The 21,938-nt window shown below is 38.9% G+C and overlaps 1 protein-coding gene across 1 annotated transcript in view; it reads left to right on the forward strand.

The window, feature by feature from the left end:
- Window positions 1–21,938, forward strand: part of LOC118431775 (thioredoxin domain-containing protein 12-like) — a 99,311-nt gene that overhangs the window by 61,005 nt on the left and 16,368 nt on the right. The window contains exons 4-5 of the mRNA XM_035843100.1: window positions 7,005–7,078; window positions 19,623–19,692. Coding sequence (XP_035698993.1) covers window positions 7,005–7,078; window positions 19,623–19,692 — 144 coding nt within the window. The remainder of the gene's footprint in view (window positions 1–7,004; window positions 7,079–19,622; window positions 19,693–21,938) is intronic.

Consider the following 21,938-nt stretch of genomic DNA (forward strand, 5'->3'; position numbering starts at 1 on the left):
TTACTAGTTGATCTAAATAATTTAGATGGAAGAGTGGGTATATATCAGCATGGCAGTTAAACCACATGTATATTTGATTTGCATTTATTGGTAGACTTTGCAAGTAGATCCCCCTATTGACTTGGTTTCTGCATATGACCTCTAACTTTTAAAACATGACACACAGTCAAGGTCGTTGTGATGATGTCGATAATCACAGGAAGTCGTTACCATAAGTCTTGCCAAGTTCAGGGCCTCTGAAATTCTGTGCTTTAAATGGTGAAAGAAACGGAAGTACCAAATGGAAGGGATAACCATTGACCCTTCGTTCCAGCTGTGCTCCCAGCAAACACCTGAGACAAGGGTGACCGCAGAATTGTATGTACGACACAATGCCCGACCCACTTGAATGTCCGTGTTCCTAGTATATTAGATACAAATACATTTTTGTATACATCTGCTTCTAGTTTTGAAATACCTTGTATTAATTAGCATCCAAATATCAAACTTGTATTCAGTATCCATCTTTATGGCTACCTTGTCCCCTCAACGACCAGTAGGTCAAGGGACTAGGTAGTAGGTAGTTCAGTTCAAATCAGGTTTAAACACTTGTGTTTGACATGTTTCTGTTTGAGGGGCTTTGTTATGTAGCCTTTTGAAAAGGCTGAAGCATGCTTGCCAAGTACTAGTTTGTTCAGGGGAAAATGGGAATTTTTCTTACTTCATTTCAAGCAGTAAAAAATGATCTGCTCTTTCATTTTGAAGTAATCTCCTATTCATCTCTCAACGGGTCGGATTATTGACTTTCCATATGAACTGATCAGCGTATGAGGCCAGAAGTGGAGTATAATGATGGCCTAGAAAGATAAGCTCCTTTTTATGCTATCATAATATGATGAGCCTCCAAATTTCCCCATCCTACGCGATTGAATTCTCTCACTCACTCTCTCCCACTTTTTAATATTTCCTGCTGAGATAGCCTTTTGTCACTAACTCTGTATCATCAGCTAGGATATTTAACTACAGCTATGAATATAGGTAAAAAAGAAGCAAATGTAGGGTTCCAACACTTATCTCATCAAAGCCATCGTTTCCCTTCCATTACACCAAGTACTGAGCACTCAGGTCCATCAATCTTTTAAACAGCCATAGCCATAGTTTCAGCTTCACTCATGGACCTATCTTGCCATGAACATTGCTATTACTATTAAGTGCATTTAATTCTAGGATAGTGAACCTAGATGGGTTTCCATTAGGGCTGGGTATCGGTACAGCGTACCGGTACAAAACCACTTTTTCTTATTGGACCGGTCCAGAAAAACCGGACCTGAAAAAATTAGGTGGACCGGATGTTGGACCGATTAGAAAATGAACATATTATTTTATCAGGCATTCACACGTTTTGGCGCTTGCAGTTGGAAGAAAATGACAAGAGTGAAGTAGAGTAGAGTTTATAGTAATTTCTACCAAGGTTTACAGTGAATCGTACAGGTGCAGTTAGCGTTGTAGTATTTTAAAACGCCAGTGTATGTCTAATACTCCACCAAACAGATTTCTTTGTAGTGAAATGGACCATTGGTATGAGTCATACTGAATCAGGTCCAGGTTCAGGTCCGGACCTGGACGTGATCCTTTGGACCTGAACCGGACCTGGACCTGAATTTTCTGTACCGGTACCCACCCCTAGTTTCCATTAAGCTTGCTTAATGCAAGGACATGACAATGTAAGATGAATACTTTTTTAAGTAGCATGAAGTCAAAATATGAGTTGATGTGGCATGCCTACATGTAGTACCATATGCCTGAAGTCTTCTGTTCTCTCCCCTACTTCAGTGTGTAACTTCAACTTCAAATGACAATAGTGATTAGGTCCTTTAGGATGTTAGGTCAGATGTGTGATATTGGAGGAAAATTTCCGAGCATCTTTTAGCATGTAATAATCCATTAAAACCACCGCACTGTCCCCAGTGTGCTTTGATATGAACACATATTGCAACAATCTGACAGAATTGGCTGTAACAAATTTGTCTGGCGCGTGTACACATTGCTTGTACTCTATCTTCACCAGTGCTGTTCAGATATTCCAAATGCACAGTACGAGATAGATGGAGGTGTCAGTAGGGATCAGTCGTTAAGACGTTACTGCCTGTCGCTTTTAACACGAGTTGACCTGAATCACGAGCCTAACTCTCTATATGTCAACACTTCGATGCCTTTGCTTACAGCATGTTGCCTAATATCCCTCCAGATACATCACCCTCACCTTATAAAAGTGAGCATGTAAAGCCTCAGAATCCTTACCAGTTTGCTAGCTTTAGATAGCATTGCTTAGGTGCGTTTTCTCCTTAGAAATGCTGGTTGGGAATCATTACTCATTTGGGCATGTCCGAAGATTTTTTAGATGGAGACAATAATCATTTCTTTTCAAATAAATGTGCACATATGCTGTTAAGGGTGAGTAATGTATCAGGTCGGTTTGAGTAGGCCCACACATTTTTCATACCTTTGAAGTAAAGCACGGATGGCATTAAAGTATGTGCTATGAAGTCTTATAGTATAAAAGGAAAGGGAGGGCTATTTATGGTATGCTCTCCACCTGTGAGGCATACAAATGTGTCTATGTGTAATAGATGTTGTTAGACTGTGCAGTGATTTGGGTGTAATAGAAAGATCTTGCCCTGAGGTTTAACCTCTTAGATGTGTTCAGTATTGAGGGATGCATTTTTACTTATATATGCAGGGATCGCTAGAACTTAGAGCATTTTTAAAATCAAAACCAGCAAGATGGATTAAAAAGTAAACAAGCAGAAGGCAATTAGGGATGGCTTGCTTCTTCACATGCACACACACACACACACACACACACACACACACACACACACACACACACACACACACACACACACACACACACACACACACACACACACACACACACACACACACACACACACACACACACACACACACACATAAAGAAAGTAAATATTTAGTTCAGTAAACTATTAATGCTTAAAGTAACAATATATTCACAAAATGTATATTTACTACCATTTCCATACTGTTATCAATCAAATCTAATAGATGACGTTGCAGAAAATCAGTGTATGAAGCACTGTTTTAGAATTAGATTTCAAGTTCAAAGTCACCCATATTTTTCAATGCTATGCTAATGTGAATTGATGTTGTCCATTGTGACCCTGAGATCCAACCTAAAGGCAATGTGATGTCAGAGAGGTTCAGATAGGTGGCTCTCTTAAGGTCTTGTTATGGACCAAAATGAGCCAGGGTCGCAATGTGTCAGTGGCTTGATAGAGGGAGGTCAGGCTCAGTTTGCACTGAAGAGCACTTGATGTTCTGCTAATGGGGCCATCCATTAAACAAGAAGGTCACCACGATAATGGAGTCCTTTAGAAAAGGATTAGGTCAAGTTAGAGTGAGGCCAACAGTAAGAGTAGAAAACAAACAAGAGTTTGTAAAAAGGTACTAGACTTTTTGAACTTTGACTAACAGAAAAAGCAGGTGCTCATTTAGCCCTTCTGTTGATATAATGCTTAAGCAAACACTGTGCTTTTAGAATTTGGCCTTGACATTTATCTCCAGAACTACAAAGTTGCAAAGGTCAAAACGTGAAAATTATATTGAATCATATTAAACACTGGTGAGTGTAAATTTCAAAAGACAGTGAAATTTCAAAAGAAGTTGGAAAAGCAAAGCTACAACAATGTATATACTTTAGAGAATGTATAAAAGCTTGATATGTCTGTGGAAAGGACATACAAAGTTGCTTTTCAGTCCAGGGAGCATTCAGGAAAGTTTTTCCTGCAGTACAATACATCTAGCTGTTAACGTATTGCCTACAACACATTCTGGCTAGTTGATATCAGACAACTTTCATTTGCATAAGTATCAAATTGCATTTCCCGGAGCCTATAGACATTATTTCATTTATCAGATTATAAGTCAACAATGATGAAAAGATGATCACATCATATGTTTTATTGTCAGTTATATTTAGACTCAGACTTCATTATTGGATGACATTCAACTTTTATCTGGAGGAAATGTTGGCATTGACGTCTTTTGTCTTATCTGTAATTATGGTGGTGATTGAACATAGGCAGAGCTATGTTTGAAAAGGGCCCAATGTTGAGATGAATGCTGGCAGCCTGAATGCTGTGCATCAGAGATAGTGAACCTGCATTTTCCTGCAAGATAGCAAGACAAACATACATCAGAACTTGTTGATGCTGATAAAGGTTAAACCCCCATGTAATTGATATAATGCTACAGAATGAATCAATACAACTGAACAAAGAAAGAAAGTGTAGAAGCAAAGACCTAAACTTAGTTTCTTCAGTGTTGTATAACATTTCTTGAAAGAGATTTGTAAAATGACATGATTTAAATCATCCCAGTACAAATCTATTATGACAGTGCTGTACAAACTCACAGAAGTCTGAGATGACAAGGAATTGAGGTTTTGATTTACTCTGGATGCCTTTTAAACCTTGAAATGTTTGTAGTAAAGTTTTGGAGTTGAGAATGTAACGCAGGTTCACCTTTATCCGAGGGTAACCTATATTCGTTGTTTGTAAGAAAAAAGGTTTTAGGGATATGCAGTCGACAGACGTTGGTTTCAAATTGAACATTTTGCAAATTTTGCAAATTTGAAACCACTGTCCGCAGACTTAATACTCCTAAGTGTGCTGTTCTTAAAGACAACGGATAAAGGTCACCCCACGGATAAAGGTAAACTAGCGTTATATTATTATGTAACATTAATTCTTTATCCCTCATATCTATTTGTTACACTTTGTGAGGAGTCCAAAGATGACATGATATCATTCGTCATTCTGACATATCTTTAAAATTATCTTTCTCAACATCACATCATGTCAAAATTGATTATAACTTGCCTAGATGTAAACATCAACTTAATGTAGAACCATGTGGATTGGTCCTGGCCCACCACATTGCCATCTGATGATGATAATACATTTGTATGTTCATTCTGCCATGCCTGTAGGATGGATGCCTATTGTGAGTGGCACTGAAGGGACACATCTGGACATGTTACCGGGGTTAAGCGCTGGGCTTGCAGTGCAAAGGGGAATTCTTCACTTCCCTGTACTTGGACCGGGGACGTATTTTATTTTAGACTGTTGCTGGCCATTTTATCCAGAAGAATTGGCAGTTTTGAAATAACAAAAGGTTTATCATAGCATTGTTTCAATCACTTAGTAGTGTAGAGGGTCTTTAACAATGCGTTCATTGTGAATGAAAAATAACTAGTATTTCAGTACCAAGGACAGATACTGATTACAACAGCACAGTATAACCATTAAGCAGGGGGTTACTTCCCTCACCTGTGCTGTAGCATGATTTAAGTATGCCCCATCAGCATGATGGACAAAGAATATTTCCATCCACTGCTGCTCACCATATGTAAGTTGCCCTTGGGGCCTTGTGAGATATAAGTTGTCAGGTCCATTAGTGAACTAATGGATCGTATTTGCAGATGAGCCAGAGTCATTCCAGCTTCGTAGGTCCAATTCTGTGTGAACGATTTAGTGATAAGGGATTTGGCTCAAGGCTTGTGAGTGTGGGAGGCAGGTGTCCTTGCTAAGGCCATGCAAATTAAACTACTTGCTTAACTTGTTCTCCATATCTGCTTTTAGTTTTTGTTTAAACTACAGTACAAGTATACACAGTGATTTTTTGCCCTTTGAAATACATATAGCTGTGTGCATTTGTGTGTTTGTATTGAAGAGAGATAAAGACTGAAAGTGTGCAATACCTGTCCTTGGTGCTGATATATCATTTGTATACCACTTACGTAATTCTTCAGTCGATCCATAAGAAAAACACTGCAACACTCCTCAATATTGAGTATTTTACTCCAACACCTTATATTGCATAAGCTTCACTATTGTGTTCTCTTGAGATCTCTAAAATAAACTAGCTTCAGCAATATGGCCAACAGCTGTTAGACAGGATCAAAGTATTGATCACAACACTGATATAAAGCTCATTGATCATCGTTACCATGAGGACCTATAAAAGGGGTGATACATTTCTGCACAGGAGAGGGACAAACCAGAATTATTCATTGTCCTTTCCCTATTAAACAGGCAAGAGATGAGTGCTGTTATCAGGTGCTGTGGGCAAGCCCGGACATTTGTAAAGGAATATTCATTGAGTATCAGAGATGGCACTGGTCATTTCACACAGGGGAGCAGTTAGCCTGGCTCAAGAGTAGCAATGGTCAATTTTCCCCAAGGACAGTTGGGTCGTTAAGTAGTTACACCACGTAGAAAACACCTGTCGTCATTTAGCAAGACGTTGTTGGGAGAGGTTATTGGCAGTAGCGATGGGTGTTTAACAACTGGGAGATGGAAACTGATAGCACGGCAAAGAAAAAAGCTGCGAGTCAGCACATCCATATAGATAAAAGCTAATTGAGGCCTTAGGCTGTAACTGGTAATTAGAGCAAGATAGAACATAATGACTGCCCTCTCCTTGCCTTTGCTATAATTATCTACGTTTTTGATGTATGTAATTGCGTAGAGAATGGGAGGGTGCTTGACACCAGAACAGGCAGCTATCCTTAATTGTTCAGAGGATGTAGTTATCTCGAAAACAACCCCTTCTCAATACAGTTGTTATTGCGTCGTCTTATGGTTGTCTATGGCGCAGAGTTCTACTTTGTGTCCATGAAATACTCATCACTATGTTGACAGATACCTGCCCTTGGTGCTGAATACCGAATTGTTGGTGTAAGAGCTGTAAGAATGTTAAAAATACATCACCAAGTTTTAATTATCATTATGAAACATGCATTGATCAAAATTAATTTAAGATACACTCTGTATGCCCATGTTTTAATTACCATCATGCTTCTTAAACATTTGTATGGTAGTATGCAATGAAATTTATGGAGCTAATCTTCAACAGTTTTGAATATAAAGTTTTTGCAGTTGCCTTAAAGTCTAAACATGTCTTTTTGTATTCTTTCTCTACAGCCTTAAAGCCCAAATTTGCTGCAAGTAAACAGATCCAGGACCTGAGCAAGCACTTTGTCATGGTTAATGTGGAGGTAAGTACATTATGTATATTGGATTTGTAGCATTTAAAGGGTACTATAGTTCTACACAATGTAGAATACCTTTGCTGTAATAGGTGAAAAAACAAAAGGGAAGGACACCAAAATAGAAAATTGGGTGCATACAGTGAGTGCCCAATCTTGGTGATAGGTGTTGTAGGTTTAAATGTGCTTGAGGTATGGCTTTCTTAAAATTGAAGATTATTTTCCTGATGTAACTTTTGAAGTCTTAAACCATTTCCAGTGGGCAACCAGATTTTTTCTGAGATAATAAGTTGATTAATGCATTTTTCTTGTTGGTCAACCAGAGTGTGCCTGAAATTCCAGAATCATTGTAAGGAATTATTCAATCTTGCCGAACACAGTTTACATATAAAATTGTAGCTAATCTGTTGCAATGTAGCATAAGATACATGTTACACTCAGCAACCTAGATTTTTACCCTGGCTGCTCAGTGTGCAACCATGGCTGAAGAAGTATTTCCTGCACTGATTCGAGCACAGGTGTGTTTATAAACTTGACTACTCACCAATTACAAGCCTCATTTGGCTCGGTCGAAGTTAATTCTTCAACTGTTTGCTTTTTTGGGGTCAGTGAGAGGGGAGTCTTTCCCAAGGGAGATTTATTCTGGGGGTTGTCTCAAACTTTGCATGAACTTTCTGTAACAAATATAAGTGGCAGTTATTTGGCGCTGTTGGTATGGTGTTACAAGTCCCGGTATCTTAGCATCCTCTCACTGGAGCTTCTGGTTTCAGTAAGTTGGTTACTGGGAGACCCTCGTTAAATCCTGATTTGGGTATGTCAGTTTGGGCTGCACTTGTGTTTCAGAGTGGATGCAAAATGGGGTCTTCTGTTTGAGGAAGTGGCATTTAAGAGGAAGGTCTTAGCACCCCTCCATGTGAAAATATGCCCTGCTACTGAGATAGAAATCAAACGTACTGTCCTATGTGCCGCTAGGGGCTAGGGGTGTGAACAAACACATTCAGCAGGTTAAGGAACTCACCAAATGTGTCAATGATATGTTCAGTGGGCGAGCGTAAATCATGCTCTTTTTTGTTTACTGTGTCGTGTTTGTTATTTTGTGTAGCACGTCCTGAGAAACCAAGAGAGAGCAGGACAGCTTTTCATGATTCAGATAACATTGACAAGTTTAGGTCAACCAAAATGAAGTTTCCTCAATAGCCTAAAATTGAAATTGAATACATGTTTGATATATGGTATGAAAGTAGTGTTGAGAGTTTGTGCACACCCACCACAAACAGACTACCTTTACCTTTCATGAACTCTCTAAACTGGTGAAAGATTTGTTGGGGGTGTTCTTATAATATATGAGCCAATCCCAACAGGGTCACAGCTGTTCTCTTCCTTGGCTCTGGGATTCTCCAGTTCAATTTACCATGGTACAGATTGATGTTCTGCTTATTTGGTTCCATTAACCTTTCCATAGACTGTGAACAAGAAGTATGCGCCATTATGGGATGTCTTGGTACTTAAAAGGTAACATTCTATGTACGTATGACAGGTGTGATTGTAGTTGAAAGAATGTATGGGTGGTCTTCAGAAAGCACCCGTATTTGCATACAAATGTGGAATATTTCCCTCTCTATTCTCCAAATCACAATATGTACAAGGAAATAAAAGATGATGAGATGAAATGTAGAAATATTCTCTCGTTACAAGAGACCTTCTGATATATTGTATATATGACAGAATGCTGAATTATGAACTTGTAGTAGATTGCTGTATTTCTTCATTTTGTAGGTTTTGTGTGAAAACCACTGCACAGGTTGTATTTCATGACTGTGATCAACCTAAGCGCTATAACCTCCAGAGGGCTGCCACTGCAGTGACCCATTTCAAGTACAGTGGCAATGCTGGGCCCAGATGCCCCTGGGTTTTACTATGAATAGAACAGGTTTGTTACATGGGCTCTCAGCCAGATACAAGGTGTGGCGATTCCTCCTGTACCGTCTGCCTTCTTGCCCTGAAATGATTTCATTCTGACACTTCAAGACATGAGCAACTAATTTCAGTTATTAAGATTTTAGTATGCGTACGTTGTAGAAGATCTATACATGCCCTTAGCCGGAATTATACATGTTCCCAGTTGTTGTGATCCTTATTGTGATTTCTATATACTATTAGAGAGATATTATGAGAACAAGGTCTGGATTTGTATCAATTCAATGCCTTCCACAGTAGCTAGAACTTCTGAATCTCCTTTTCACTCTTTTCCAGGTTGTTCAAAAGTTTTGTCTGATTTTTTTTCTGCAGCAAGAGATTTTCACCTTGACAATATAGCCAAATTTTGCTTGCACAATGAATATGTCTTTCTCATAGTGTGGCAGCGAGCCTTTCAACCGAAGCCTCTCTCACAAAAAATACAATATGTCATTGCCTAATGTTCCGACCCTGCGATCAAGCCTTGCTGACTGATGAAGTAGGTCACCGGCAATGTCCTGATTAAGAGGTCAGACATTTTATTCAGACAGAAGTAGTAAATCTCCTCGTCCCTGGATGGAAAAGCATCAGTGGGACTTCGAAGTTCACCCGAGTAGACGCAAACTAATCTAAATTTGTTGTATGAGAGTGCTGCAGTCTCCAAGTTCCCATACGTCTAACAGACAACTCTTGCATTGAAGGGAGACATTTTGGGATATTGCCAGAAGGACAAATGTATCTATCATAATCCTCCCTGCAGGTAACACATAGTCATGCTTCCTCTTGGAAATGTAAAGTGAGAACAGGGAAAACACGTGCAATGTGGTAACATTTGCAGACAGATATGTTTCACAAATAGGGAGAATATGAATCATGAAGTCCAATAATCAAGCAGTAACTCTGGGATTTCCTTACATTTACTAATAAGCTGCCCCCTTCAGAATAGAGTTTAAGTAAGTTATATAGGAGCAGCCTAGCAGAAAGTTCTCATATGGTTTGTAAATGTCTTGGAACGAAGTCAAAGCCATTCTGGAATATTTCCAAGAGTCACAGGGGATCAGTCATCATCATTTCTGTAGGAAATGCACAGTCACAGAGTCACGCTTTTGAGAAGACCTGTTTCATAACATTGCCCTAAATGAACCCATGGTCTTTGCTGAGACCGCCTTTTGAAATGTTAGTGTCAGTACACCGTGTGCTCCATCTGACTGGCAGAAGGGGGCAGGGAAGACGTGAGATGCACACAAAAAGAATAAGAATACAGAAGATAGTATTTCTGGCCCCAAGATAAAACATAATACACACCTTTGAGTTAGTTCATTACATTAGGCGAAAAGAGAAATTTGTGAAACCTTTGCTTTACAAATCAAGAAAGAATATAGAATTTTCTATTCTGAATGAAACGGCAACACTGGTACTTGCCTAAGTTTGCCTGAATAGAGATACCGGTGAAAAGATTCATGCAGAAGCGCAACGGCCTTGAGTTCGCTCTCATATGTTTTACAAATGTCTTTCTTTGATGGAAGCCGTTTTCAGGCAGAAGCCAAAACGGGTCGGTCATACATAATCATGGATGTTTGAAACACACAGTCACAGAGTCATGCTTTTGAAAAGACCTTTTTTATAATGTTATTCAGTGCAAACTTATGCTTTTTCCTGTGACAGCCTTTGGAAATGTAGGTGTCAGTTCACAGTGTGACTATGTAAAAGTGGAGGGAAGGTTAGACACGTGCGATGCATGCACATATTTTACTAAAAGGAATTTCAAAGTCCCAAGACTGCTTGTGAGCACTGGGACATGCCAAACTTCACCTGAGTGTATAGATAGAAGAAAATCTTGATCAGAAATTCCCACGTTTTGCATTTGTGTTGTATTGAAAGAGATTCAGGGCTGTCTCCAGGACCTGTCCTTCCATTCCAGGATGGAAATTTATTTGGTGGGACAGAACAAATTCCCCCCCATCTGGTCCAAAAATTAGAGCTTCATGACAAAAAACTGATGAAAATGTATTCTTATAAGCTTATAACAACAGATTTAACAAAAAAAATCACAATATTGGCTCTCTGAAACAATGAGAGGGATGGGATGGAAAGAAATTCAAAGCTGGAGACAGCTCTGAATAAAACACGAAATGTTTTTGTGATGTTACTAGTACTCAAAACAAACTTGTGTTGCACAGATGTTTTTGCACTGATGAAAGTAGCTATCAGAGATCACCAGAAGGCGAAAAGGGATTCATCATAATCATCTTGGGAGAAGTGCACATTCACGGAGTTACGCTTCATAGAAGACCTGTTTGGTAACGTTACTCGGTACAAACTCATGCTCTTTTCTGAGACAGCTTTGGGAAACACTAGCGTCAGTTCCCGGCCCAGATGAATGTGCTCCGTGTGGCATGGTGAAGGGGGCAGGAAAGACACATGCAGGGATGGTACTGGAGAAAATGTCAACCTTCATTCCTCACCAACTGAAAAATAAGGCATGAGATGTCTTGTTTCATGACGATGGATCACTGCCCTCAAAGATGTGCCTGAATGTTTTACATCATACCATGTTAGATTGTTGTCTGTCTGTTGCAGCTGAACAAGAAATCTGATATGCTTACCTCAGGAAAAAGAGTTCTTACTATTAAATGAAGGATTCTTAAGTCAAACGTCTCAAAGAGCAATGACAGGTGACAGGGTTCATAGTAGAAAAGTAACATAGTATAGGGCTCATAGTTTAGGGTTCATAGTAGAAAAGTAAATGAGTTTTGAAGCAACCATTAGGCCACAGCAAGTAAATTTTATGGATGACATCCTCCAGAGACTCCAAATTTAGAGAGATAATGCGGGGAAAAAACAAGGCGGGCAAAAAAAACAAGATTCCTACATTTATAAACTTTACAAAACAATAATCGAGGTGACAAAACATGATATCACAAGCAACATATATTTTATTCCTGTATTCAACATCATTACCTGCCATTGTACTAGACGTCTAGAGCGATTGTAGAAAGAGTTTGTCTTACCATCATTGGCAGCTACTGCACTGGGTATTCATATGGGGTGGAACATCTTAGACTGTCAACATTCAACTGTCCTTGAGCTTGTCATACCGGCACGGGTAACAATTATACTGGATACTCATATGCAATAGAACACAGACTGTTTTCTAACTAAAACAAATGCAGAGAAGAGCTTGTCATACCACCACGGGCAGTAACTATACTGGATATTCACGTGTGATAGAACACAGTCAATCAATAGAACAAGTCCAAAAAAAACAAACTTGTCGCAGCTATACTGGATATTCATATGTGATAGAACACAGACTGTCTAAAACAAATCCTGCAAAAAGTTTGTAATTATATCACGGATAGCAACTTCATATGCGATTGAACACCTTATAGACTGTCTACATATGCAATAAAAGACAAGCAATTGCAAGACGTTAACAACATATTGACAATATGCAGCATGTTGATTTCTTGTTTTTTATTTCAAATCAGGCAAAAATTAATGCGCGTGCTGATGTCATCCATAAAATTTACTTGCTGTGGCCTTAGCTAAATAATCAATTGCCGCAAGTAAAACAACATGCCAAGCTGCATGCCGCAGATGCAATTGGCCCATAAGAATACACAGCTTTCGGGCTATGTGAAGCATTTGGCTTAGTGAAGCTTGAAGGACAGTACATATTGACTCCTCTAGGAGGAGCTTCTGTTAATTTCTGATGTGACACCAGACTGTCAAGGTTGCTCTCAAGATGTTTATTATGGTTAGTACAGTCTTATTCCCAACCTATGAAGGTTGCTAGTACTGTTTCACAGATGCTCCATCAAGCAAAAGTTTCCCATGAATTGAAAAGTCATCAAACATATTTGATTACGGCAAAAGAAGTATTCACTACACTCAATATTTGATGGGAATCTCTGGACCATATGGCAACTATCCAGGGAAAATTAAACTTGCTATAACCCTCCAAAATTAGCCCAATGTTATTCAAATGGATCGTTTATCATTCATACATCAGGTTTAATGGAAAAGTCAGTAAATCCCTGATGTAAAGGCCAGGAAATGTGAGCATGATGATATCTTTAGAGTCCCAAATGCCAAATCTAATTTTGCTAATGAACCTTCCAGACTTATTATTGTATAACAGGAGGTACATGGAATACAGATTATGCTCATAAGATGTTTGATTACAATGACCTTTTCTCTTTAGACTCAGAGGTTTGCAACAGATTTGTACAAAGTCAGCCAAGTTTCGTTTTAAGGTTACAATTGCAAGTCATTTCCTAGTAATTGGAGGTTACATTTTTGGTGTGTTTGTGTCTCTGTTTGTTTCTGCATACTGTACTTTGGACACCATAACTTTGCTTCCTGGAAAGCTTCCTTCAGACTTAAGATTGATTTAGGTTTTGCAGGATTGTTTTTTTGTCCTGCTGTAGCTGTTATCAGGACCAACTTTGTCTAGACTCCCTTGCAGTCTTCGGATGGGGCTGGGTTTTTTGTGGGGGGAAGGGGGGGGAGGGTCAGAAACTCGCTATCACGGCAAACTCCCTTCCACAGCAAAGTCCCTTCTTTGGCAAACTCCCTTTCCCGGCATGAGAGAACATGGCCAACGTTAAAAATCGTGGACCAGCCCCCCCCCCCCCAAAAAAAAACCCAGCCCCGTCCGAAGACTGCAAGGGAGTCTTAACTTTGTCAGCACTAATGCGAGAGTCTCCATCTCATGATGTGGTTAACTCTGCAAGGTTGGCTGGTATTCAAGATTGCCCTGAGAAGGGTCAAAACCTCAGCCATGGACTTGTCTGATGAGAAGGCTATGAAAACAAGGGAGTGTGAGAAGATCACAGGACAGGGTGATCAATGTCCATGGAGTTATTTTCCGCTTGACTGTTCTTGAAAAGACAACATTGATCCTGTGTATCTCTAACCAACCTTGTGGAAAAGGGAGATTGTAAAAAGAACATGGGACAGGCTTACCGTTGGGATGATTTTCTGCTTCACTTCCCTAAAATAGACAACCATGACCTTGCGTGTGTCTTGCCAGCCTTTGAAAGTTTAAGTATGAGAAAAGGATAGGCAAGAGTTTTTGTGTGTTTTGAGTTCATTCTGCACACTTTTCAAGAGACAGCCATGACTATACAGTGACGCTCTTGTCTGACCATGCTTTGAAAACAAAAAGGTTGTCTGTGACAAGATCTCAGGACAGGGTTACCCTAGACTAGTTTTGTTTGCCTGATTAGTTATGAAAATTATAACTTAGTAGAGTCATTTTTCTGATGGACTGCCCTCATACAACCTTGACTTTATTTGTGACCATCCTGTGAAAACAAAGTGTGTGAGGAGATGATAGGACAGTGTTAGTGTTGACTGGGGAGTCATTTTCTGCTCAACTATCCTCAAACAGATTACTTTTACAGCAGATTACGTGAGTGGAGTATGTGTAGAATACGCTAGAGATCCCCAAGCCTTTGGCTAAAGATCATTCAAGCTCGTGGAGGAAGTTTCGTAACTGCCACTCAGACGGTCTGATTCATTCAAAGGCAGGACTAGATTCACATGAATCATGATTTGTCATGTTCACATCCAGAATCAATACATTGTTATAGGAAGGAAGCGACTTTATGACATGCTGCATCTGATAGTTTCAGTTTTACCAAGGACGTTATATCACGTCCTTGGTTTTACCTAAAATCCATCAAAACTTGTAAATTCGAATATGATCAAGTTCTCCGTGAATGATATTAAATGGGGCTTACCTTTGAATGCAGTTTCTTATAATGTGCATATATCCTGTCTTACGATAAGGAAAGAGCAGTCGATGTAGTATAATTCCCATGGATTGTGCTGCCAGTAAAAGACTTCCAAAAGAGATTTTATGGCATGCTGCTGTGGAAGAGGATCAGACTCTTGCAGATCAATATTGTCAGACAGTTTGACGGGGATCACATACAAATCACCTGATTCTATCGACGAACTTGACAGAAAGGATGTCATGGGACGTGAACATGGCGAACAAATCCAATTCTTGTAGGGCTTAGAGGTAGCGGTGATGTACTGATAAATCATACTAAGAAAGTTGGATGTACATGACCTACATAAACAGGGCTGGAATCATATTTATACAAAGTCATATTACAGTGTCTGTGACAAGTCTTACCATAGTTTCTTTGTAACATGATTCTCACCATACCTTCAGCAATGCCAAATGTCAGATTTCCTTTGGTACAAAGTATACTGCTACTGACAGATTTGCTGCCAAAATACTACCCCAGCAGGTAGAATGCTAATGTAGATTGCCCCAAAGTAAACATAGTTTCTATACATTTACCTTATCAACTTGGTATTGGTACTGCTTAGGGACCCTTAGAAAAAGTCTCTTAGCTCTAACTGGCCTGAGGCCACCTCTGGAGGCTGGCACTCTGGGACTGTGTCTGAATGTCAAACTTGTAAGCCCGATTTAGAAATCTATTGCAGTTTCCTCATGAGTGGTATGGGAAAAGGACATTGGAAATACCCACTGTGTCTAAGCCAGTTGTGGAAATCCCTGTGGTCATTAACGTTAGTGTCATTCTGGCTTACCTCAAAATTGCTGGCTAAACTTGATAAGCATGACTTCTTTTGAAAAGGTTTTCCACTATCGATTGCTTCAAAGTAAAAATAAATGGAAGGAGAAAGAAACTCTTGCATGAAGAATTAAGCTCACCGACTAAACAAACTTGGATTGAATATGACAGAGACATTTCAGGTATCATGTCAGGTGAAGTAAAATGGATTTTGCTCGCCTTTTATAGTTAGAGATTATCAATTTGTTTGGAATTGTTTTTGTAGTTATCATTGGATGGGATACTGCAAGGAGGTCGTAGAAATAGAGCACTGAAAAAAGACTGTGGCATGCAATATACACAAATGTACAAAGCCAGCATTGTTATCATTGTCCATTCCCACTGATGGTATGGTAAACATAACAAGCCTGGCATTCAGGCTTTAGTGGCATGCCATTAGACTAGCCAAAAAGAAGCAAAGACAATATTGGTGAAAGTCTTCATTGAAGCTGACTTTCTTGTTCAGTTCTTAAACTTTCTTTTCTTTGCGTACTGCAAAATAGAAACTCTTGCAGTGACTGTATCACATTTCCTACTGTAGTATTGTTGCCTTAACTTTTACGATGATTGATTCTTTATTATATTTTCTACTCAATAGGGCATTTAATGTGCCTGTTAGTCTCAAGGGTATGGAAACATAATGCACTCATATTGTTTAAACCTCCCTTCAGTGCTGTAATATACAGAGTTATATTGATACAAATGGCTGAAAAAATCAATAAAGTTAGCTTAATTTTACAACATGAATTCTCCACCTCCTATTAAAAGTGTGTAACTGCATTTTGAGTTGTGGCAAATCGATTCTAAAGCAGTGCTGTAACGGGATACCTCACATTTAGCCAGTTATTAGGCAGTGGAAAAGCATTTAGTACAGATCTCTGTCAGTACAAAATCAATGTGGAAATTGCTATATTGATGCAAACATTTATAATATTGTCAACAATGACGACTAATGATGATCTATGACAACTTAGATGTCGTAATCCTGATGACGTTGACAAATGTCTATTTCTTTAAGTCATCATTGCTTTGCCAAGGGGACATTCCTGTAGAAATCTCAAGTTGCAAAGAAAAGTCGAAGAAAGGTAGATTAAATATTCTATAAACAATGAATGTCAGGGAGCTTTTTGGTCAGTCCTCGCAGATTATGTGTTCGAGTACAGCGAATAGAATCCCGACTCTATGCCTGATTTATCTGAAGCAATAAAAGAAACTCTGCCGAAATCAGATTGCTCGCCATTATTCTAACCCAATGGTCATGTTAAGCTGTTAATTCTCTTGCTAATGATGCGTGCCATCAGTGTGCACATTTCTCATGATGCGTACCATTTACGTGCACATTTTTCACACCGCATGCAGTTTCTGAGCACATCCGTCACAAACTTGGTAGACCAGTTCAGTCTGACTCTGCAAAATTCACTTTTGTTGAATGACAAAGATACATGAGTTGCCTCATCTACTAAGGTTGAGTTATTAGGGAAAATGCAATTGTCAGTAAAGTTTTTTCATAAATAATGGCAATGGATGGTTGGAGCACTTTCCAATACCCTTGTGTGTTCTTGTAAGTCTGAGAAGACAGGAAATTGGATACCAAATGCAAAGCAAGTGATTGATACGATAATTGAAATCTACAGGAATGAAGGTATTCAGCCATGGGACCACTGTCACAGTACATAATGATGAACTTGGACAGAGTGCTATTTTACAGACCTGCAGGGCTGCAATTTTTAGATTGGAATGAATCATTAGAATTATTGGGTGAACAACAGGCTTCCTACTTTTTTTTAAAGTATGTTGGTGTCTTGTGGATATACTTCTGTTATTACCTTCACCAAAAAGGTTACAATTTAGGTATCGTTGTGTGTGTCTGGACAGTAGGAATCAAGAAGTTGTGGATGGATCTTCATGATATTTCTCTAAGGTGGGAAGGGGATGGGAAACAAAGGATGATTTTGACATGGGCTTTCTATGGCACTGCAGCAGAATGTCCAGTTTTGGTATCTCGTGTTCTGGACCTGCGCATGCTATATATGGTTATGATTTTCAACTGATAGATAGCTAATGAGAACAAATAGTAGGTGCTGTAAGTTTTGGGTCACCTTGTTGCTTTTTTGAATTGCAGCTGCCAATTTTGTTTCAGACTTTGGAAGAGAATAACTCAAGAAGGGGTTGACAGATGGTTATTATTTTGATATGTGGATAGCTTAAATAATGATTGACATGAATAAAGGCCCATTCTGCAATTTGATTCAGATACATCAGAATCTTGTTTACAAATTTGAATTGAATGTACCCTTAGCTTTGACCTTCTTACTCTTGCCAACACTTGTACACAAATTCACCAATGCTGAAGTACCAAAAGGCTAACTCAGTAGGAATATTGTTAAAACCTGTAGCCCTGATATCCAGCCGTATTATACATGTGGCTCCCGAGTCTACTCGATATGGAGAGGACAAAAGAGACTCGGGAGCTATAATACGACTGGATACCATGCTATAAAACCTGTTGGTATTAACCTTCTGCGACTGACATGTTGGTCCTGAAAGTCTTTTACAGAATCAGTGATCAAATCAGACGAGGAAAACTCCTCCTCGGCACTATCCCTCCAGCTGTTCTTGAGCAATCCATCATCCATGTAAACCATGCTATCCAGAATCCTTCCTTCGTGGTATTGATTTTGAAGTACTGATCCAAAGTGCATCAGGCAAATGCCTGTAGGGTGAATCTGATACGTTGCACAATATAAATGTGTCTCAAGTTCACAAATAAATGGACAGGCTTGCCTGTAGCTAGTGATGCTATCAGAGGAAGATTTATTGCTCAGCAATTCCAAAATATCAAGTCAGATCTTCCACTTTCGCAGGTGTAGTATTATAGAGATTGCATCTGTTTTCTTGTAAATCTGTTAAAAGACTTTTTATGGTTTGGAGTATGTTATCAATTCTGGATTTGGTGTTCTGTAAGTATTGTATCTCGAAGAAATGCGTTTTAAGTGACGATCCATAAGTTGTGAGTTTTGTGAAGTGTACTCTTACTGCAGCCTAATATTAGTAATAGCTGTAGCAACTGTTGTAGTTGAATGTTCTTGAGCTATTGAATTTGTCAGCACAGCTACTTGTGGGAATTTTGCATGAATTGTTGAAAATGAAAGAACATTTTGATAAAGAGATTGCGCCATACCTTACGACATTTTCTTTAGCTGAAGACATTAGACAAACCTCCCTCAAGACTCTAATGTATTCTATTGATCTCAAGATTCAATTACTGCCGTAAAATGCCAGGATGCAGTTTTACGTGCTGTCCCGTGGAGGACATACAACATGGTTTTATCACAGCAGGGATGAGTAACCCACAAGTTTGCTTCTCCTCATAATCAGATACTTTGTGGACACAGTTTTATTACAAACCAATTGGGAAATGAGTAGAGGGGAAGGAGGAGGGGATTTTCCCTTTGTCCTAATGAAAGCTGCAGGTTGCCATTGTTTTTCAAACAACCATCCTCATTGAAAGTAATTTTCACAATACTTAAAAAAATTATACAGTTCTTAGTGGCAAATTCCGACATGTACAATGTACATGATGATATTGGGACACCAATTCCGTGTATATTTTTGGCACTTAAGTGACAGATTAGCGGAAGAGGTTCTGTGGGTGTCGCTCCACCGCCAGGGAAAGTAGTGAAAAGTACCTTTCCTACGGGCTAACATTCCAAGCCCAACACTCTACTCTACTAATAAGTACAATTCCCTATGAGTAAAATATAATCTTTCAATAAGAATTGCATTGTCTTACAAGCTAAAGTTTAGTATTTCAGCAGCAGAATTTTCAGCACCAAGGACAGAGCAACATATTGTGAAAGCCATGCAATGCCTCCTGATAGACATAGATTACTGACTGTTATGCCTTTTTCTATGGACAGTGTGTATATTATGTTGAAAATATGCTTGCATATAATTGATTGGTTAAATAATTGATTGGTTCAACTTTTTCTTTGCTGCAGGATGATGAGGAACCCCATGGAGAAGAGTACACCCCCGATGGAGGATACATTCCCAGGATCCTATTCATGGGTAAGTTAAATCAGGACCGTACTGTTCCCAAACACACACACAGTTTTAGTCTTCACAGCGTTGAGAATAGATCATTTTTATACCATGCATAAAAGCTGTACTTTATGAGTGCTGTATGTCGATTTCATTCCTTACGGAAAACTACCCATTAACATCAACTCTCGTAATACCACCATGTTAAAAACTAAATGTAAAATGTTAAATGAAATGTACCAATGCACACCAGTGATTCTGGGGTAAAAACACTTCAGGAATCAGATATTTAGGTGGTCAAGAAGGCCTCTACAACATTTTTGTAATGTGATGGTATTATAGCACTTGGTGGGATTATGAGAGTTGATGTTACATTTGAACTGAAGTTGACACTATGAAAGGCCCGACTCTACTAGTACAAAATGTACTAATGATATGTTGTGACAGGAATAAAGATCATACCATTATATGGGGAAAACATGCCCTTTCAGTAGACTACATTCAGCAAGAATTTGAGCTGTGATGTTTAGAGTTTGATAGATTTAGAAAATTCCAATTGTCTGTGTGAATCTATAGTAACCTATGTTTTATGGTGGTTGTCATCATGATGATAATGGTCTCTGTCATCCTAAAACTTGTCATCACCGATTTTACAATGACTTTATCTGGAACAGTAGGGTCTATATCTACTTAAGAGTGTCCTTGACCAATCTCTCTGGCAACTTTCCCAAAAAAGACTTCTATTGACAGGCTTGCTTTCTTATGAAGACAAATTGCCATGTAGAAGACTGGAGTATTTTGGCAGCTTTTGGGCTCCTCCAGTGAAAAATTGGATTAAAGGAAAGTTTAAGGATTCTCGCCGTCATGATATATTGACAATTTTGACAACATGATCATAATGTTGATGCCTCGCTAAAGGTTTGGTATTTCTACATGCTGTCAAAATCATTATTGTCTCAGCGTCATTGCAGCTTTTACAAGTAAATATCATCACCCTCTTATTGTTCACTACAGAAGGTCAGTTAAATTTCTAAAATTCCCCTTTCCATTTTTATCTAAAAGTTTGTTTTTTTTGCTCAAAAACTATATCCAAAATTCCAGAATGAACAAGAAGACTACAAGATTAGAACCTTGGTTGGTTTGTGACTTAATAAGGGGATAATGCTGGCCTGAGGTGCATCAATACATAAAATTGAACTGTAATGGATTCATCAGACGTAAATGCAAGGTTGTTGATATTTATTGACGTGTTGCCACAACGTAGGCCTTCAGATTATTGCAGTGATGTCCACATTCCTTTTTACATTGATTTACGGTATCCCATTTGTTCCATTTATCCACTAATGGTTATTGAATTCAAGGTGCTTACCATAGGAAATTGCTGTCCCGTCAAGAATTAGGAAGACTTAAGGATTTTCTCTATTTTTCCTTGAAGAGAAGCCTTCATTTGTGGCTATTTTCACAGCAAGACGAGAGAGAGAGGGTCGATATGTGTGCATTGATTACTGCGAAACAAGAGGCTTTATGTTATGGCCCCATCAATAATGATTTTCCCTCTTGAAAGAAACTCTGTCGCCTCTGGTTAGGTTTTTTTTCTTGTAGTGTGAAGAAGTACTTCTAAAATAAGAGTGGAAGGTCAAGGCAAATGCTGCTGTAGAATGCCGTATTTGTAAAGGCCCTGTGAATCCTGTGGTCTACAAAAAACGAAGCAATTATCTCCATGGGTTAGCTTCATGGATGTAAAAAGAAATGAGACAACAAGAAAGGCAACATTTTGCGAAAATACAGAATGTTTTCCCAGTGGCCTTTTGTCAAGCGTACAGTACTACACCATCAGTTTCACCCTCACTAGTATTGTGTGCGAGGAAAAAAATGTCCATATTTACAATAACAGCTAATGTCCAACCTAAGCTCTCATTGGCTACAGGTGGAAGAAGAAGAAAGAAAGAAAGAAAAAGAACACACTAGCAATAGCAATAATGTTTTTCCCTACCGGGAATAACATCTACCCTAGTTCAATTCATTGATAACAACAGTGTATCTAACATTCAAAAATAATGACCATAGCATGTCTAACCAGAAGAATATGAGATACCTAAAACAGAATAGTTGCTGCAGCTTTTTTTAAAGTCTTTGGTATGACATGGCCGGGAATCAAACTCATGACCTACTGATGAGTGCAGGACAAACATACTACTCACCTTTCCCATGCACCAGCTTGCACACTTCTGCCATGCATCAAGAAACATGGTGTCAGGAGTGGGTTAAAGGTA

This window comes from Branchiostoma floridae, chromosome 15, assembly GCF_000003815.2.
Source record: "Branchiostoma floridae strain S238N-H82 chromosome 15, Bfl_VNyyK, whole genome shotgun sequence".
Taxonomy (NCBI): domain Eukaryota; kingdom Metazoa; phylum Chordata; class Leptocardii; order Amphioxiformes; family Branchiostomatidae; genus Branchiostoma; species Branchiostoma floridae.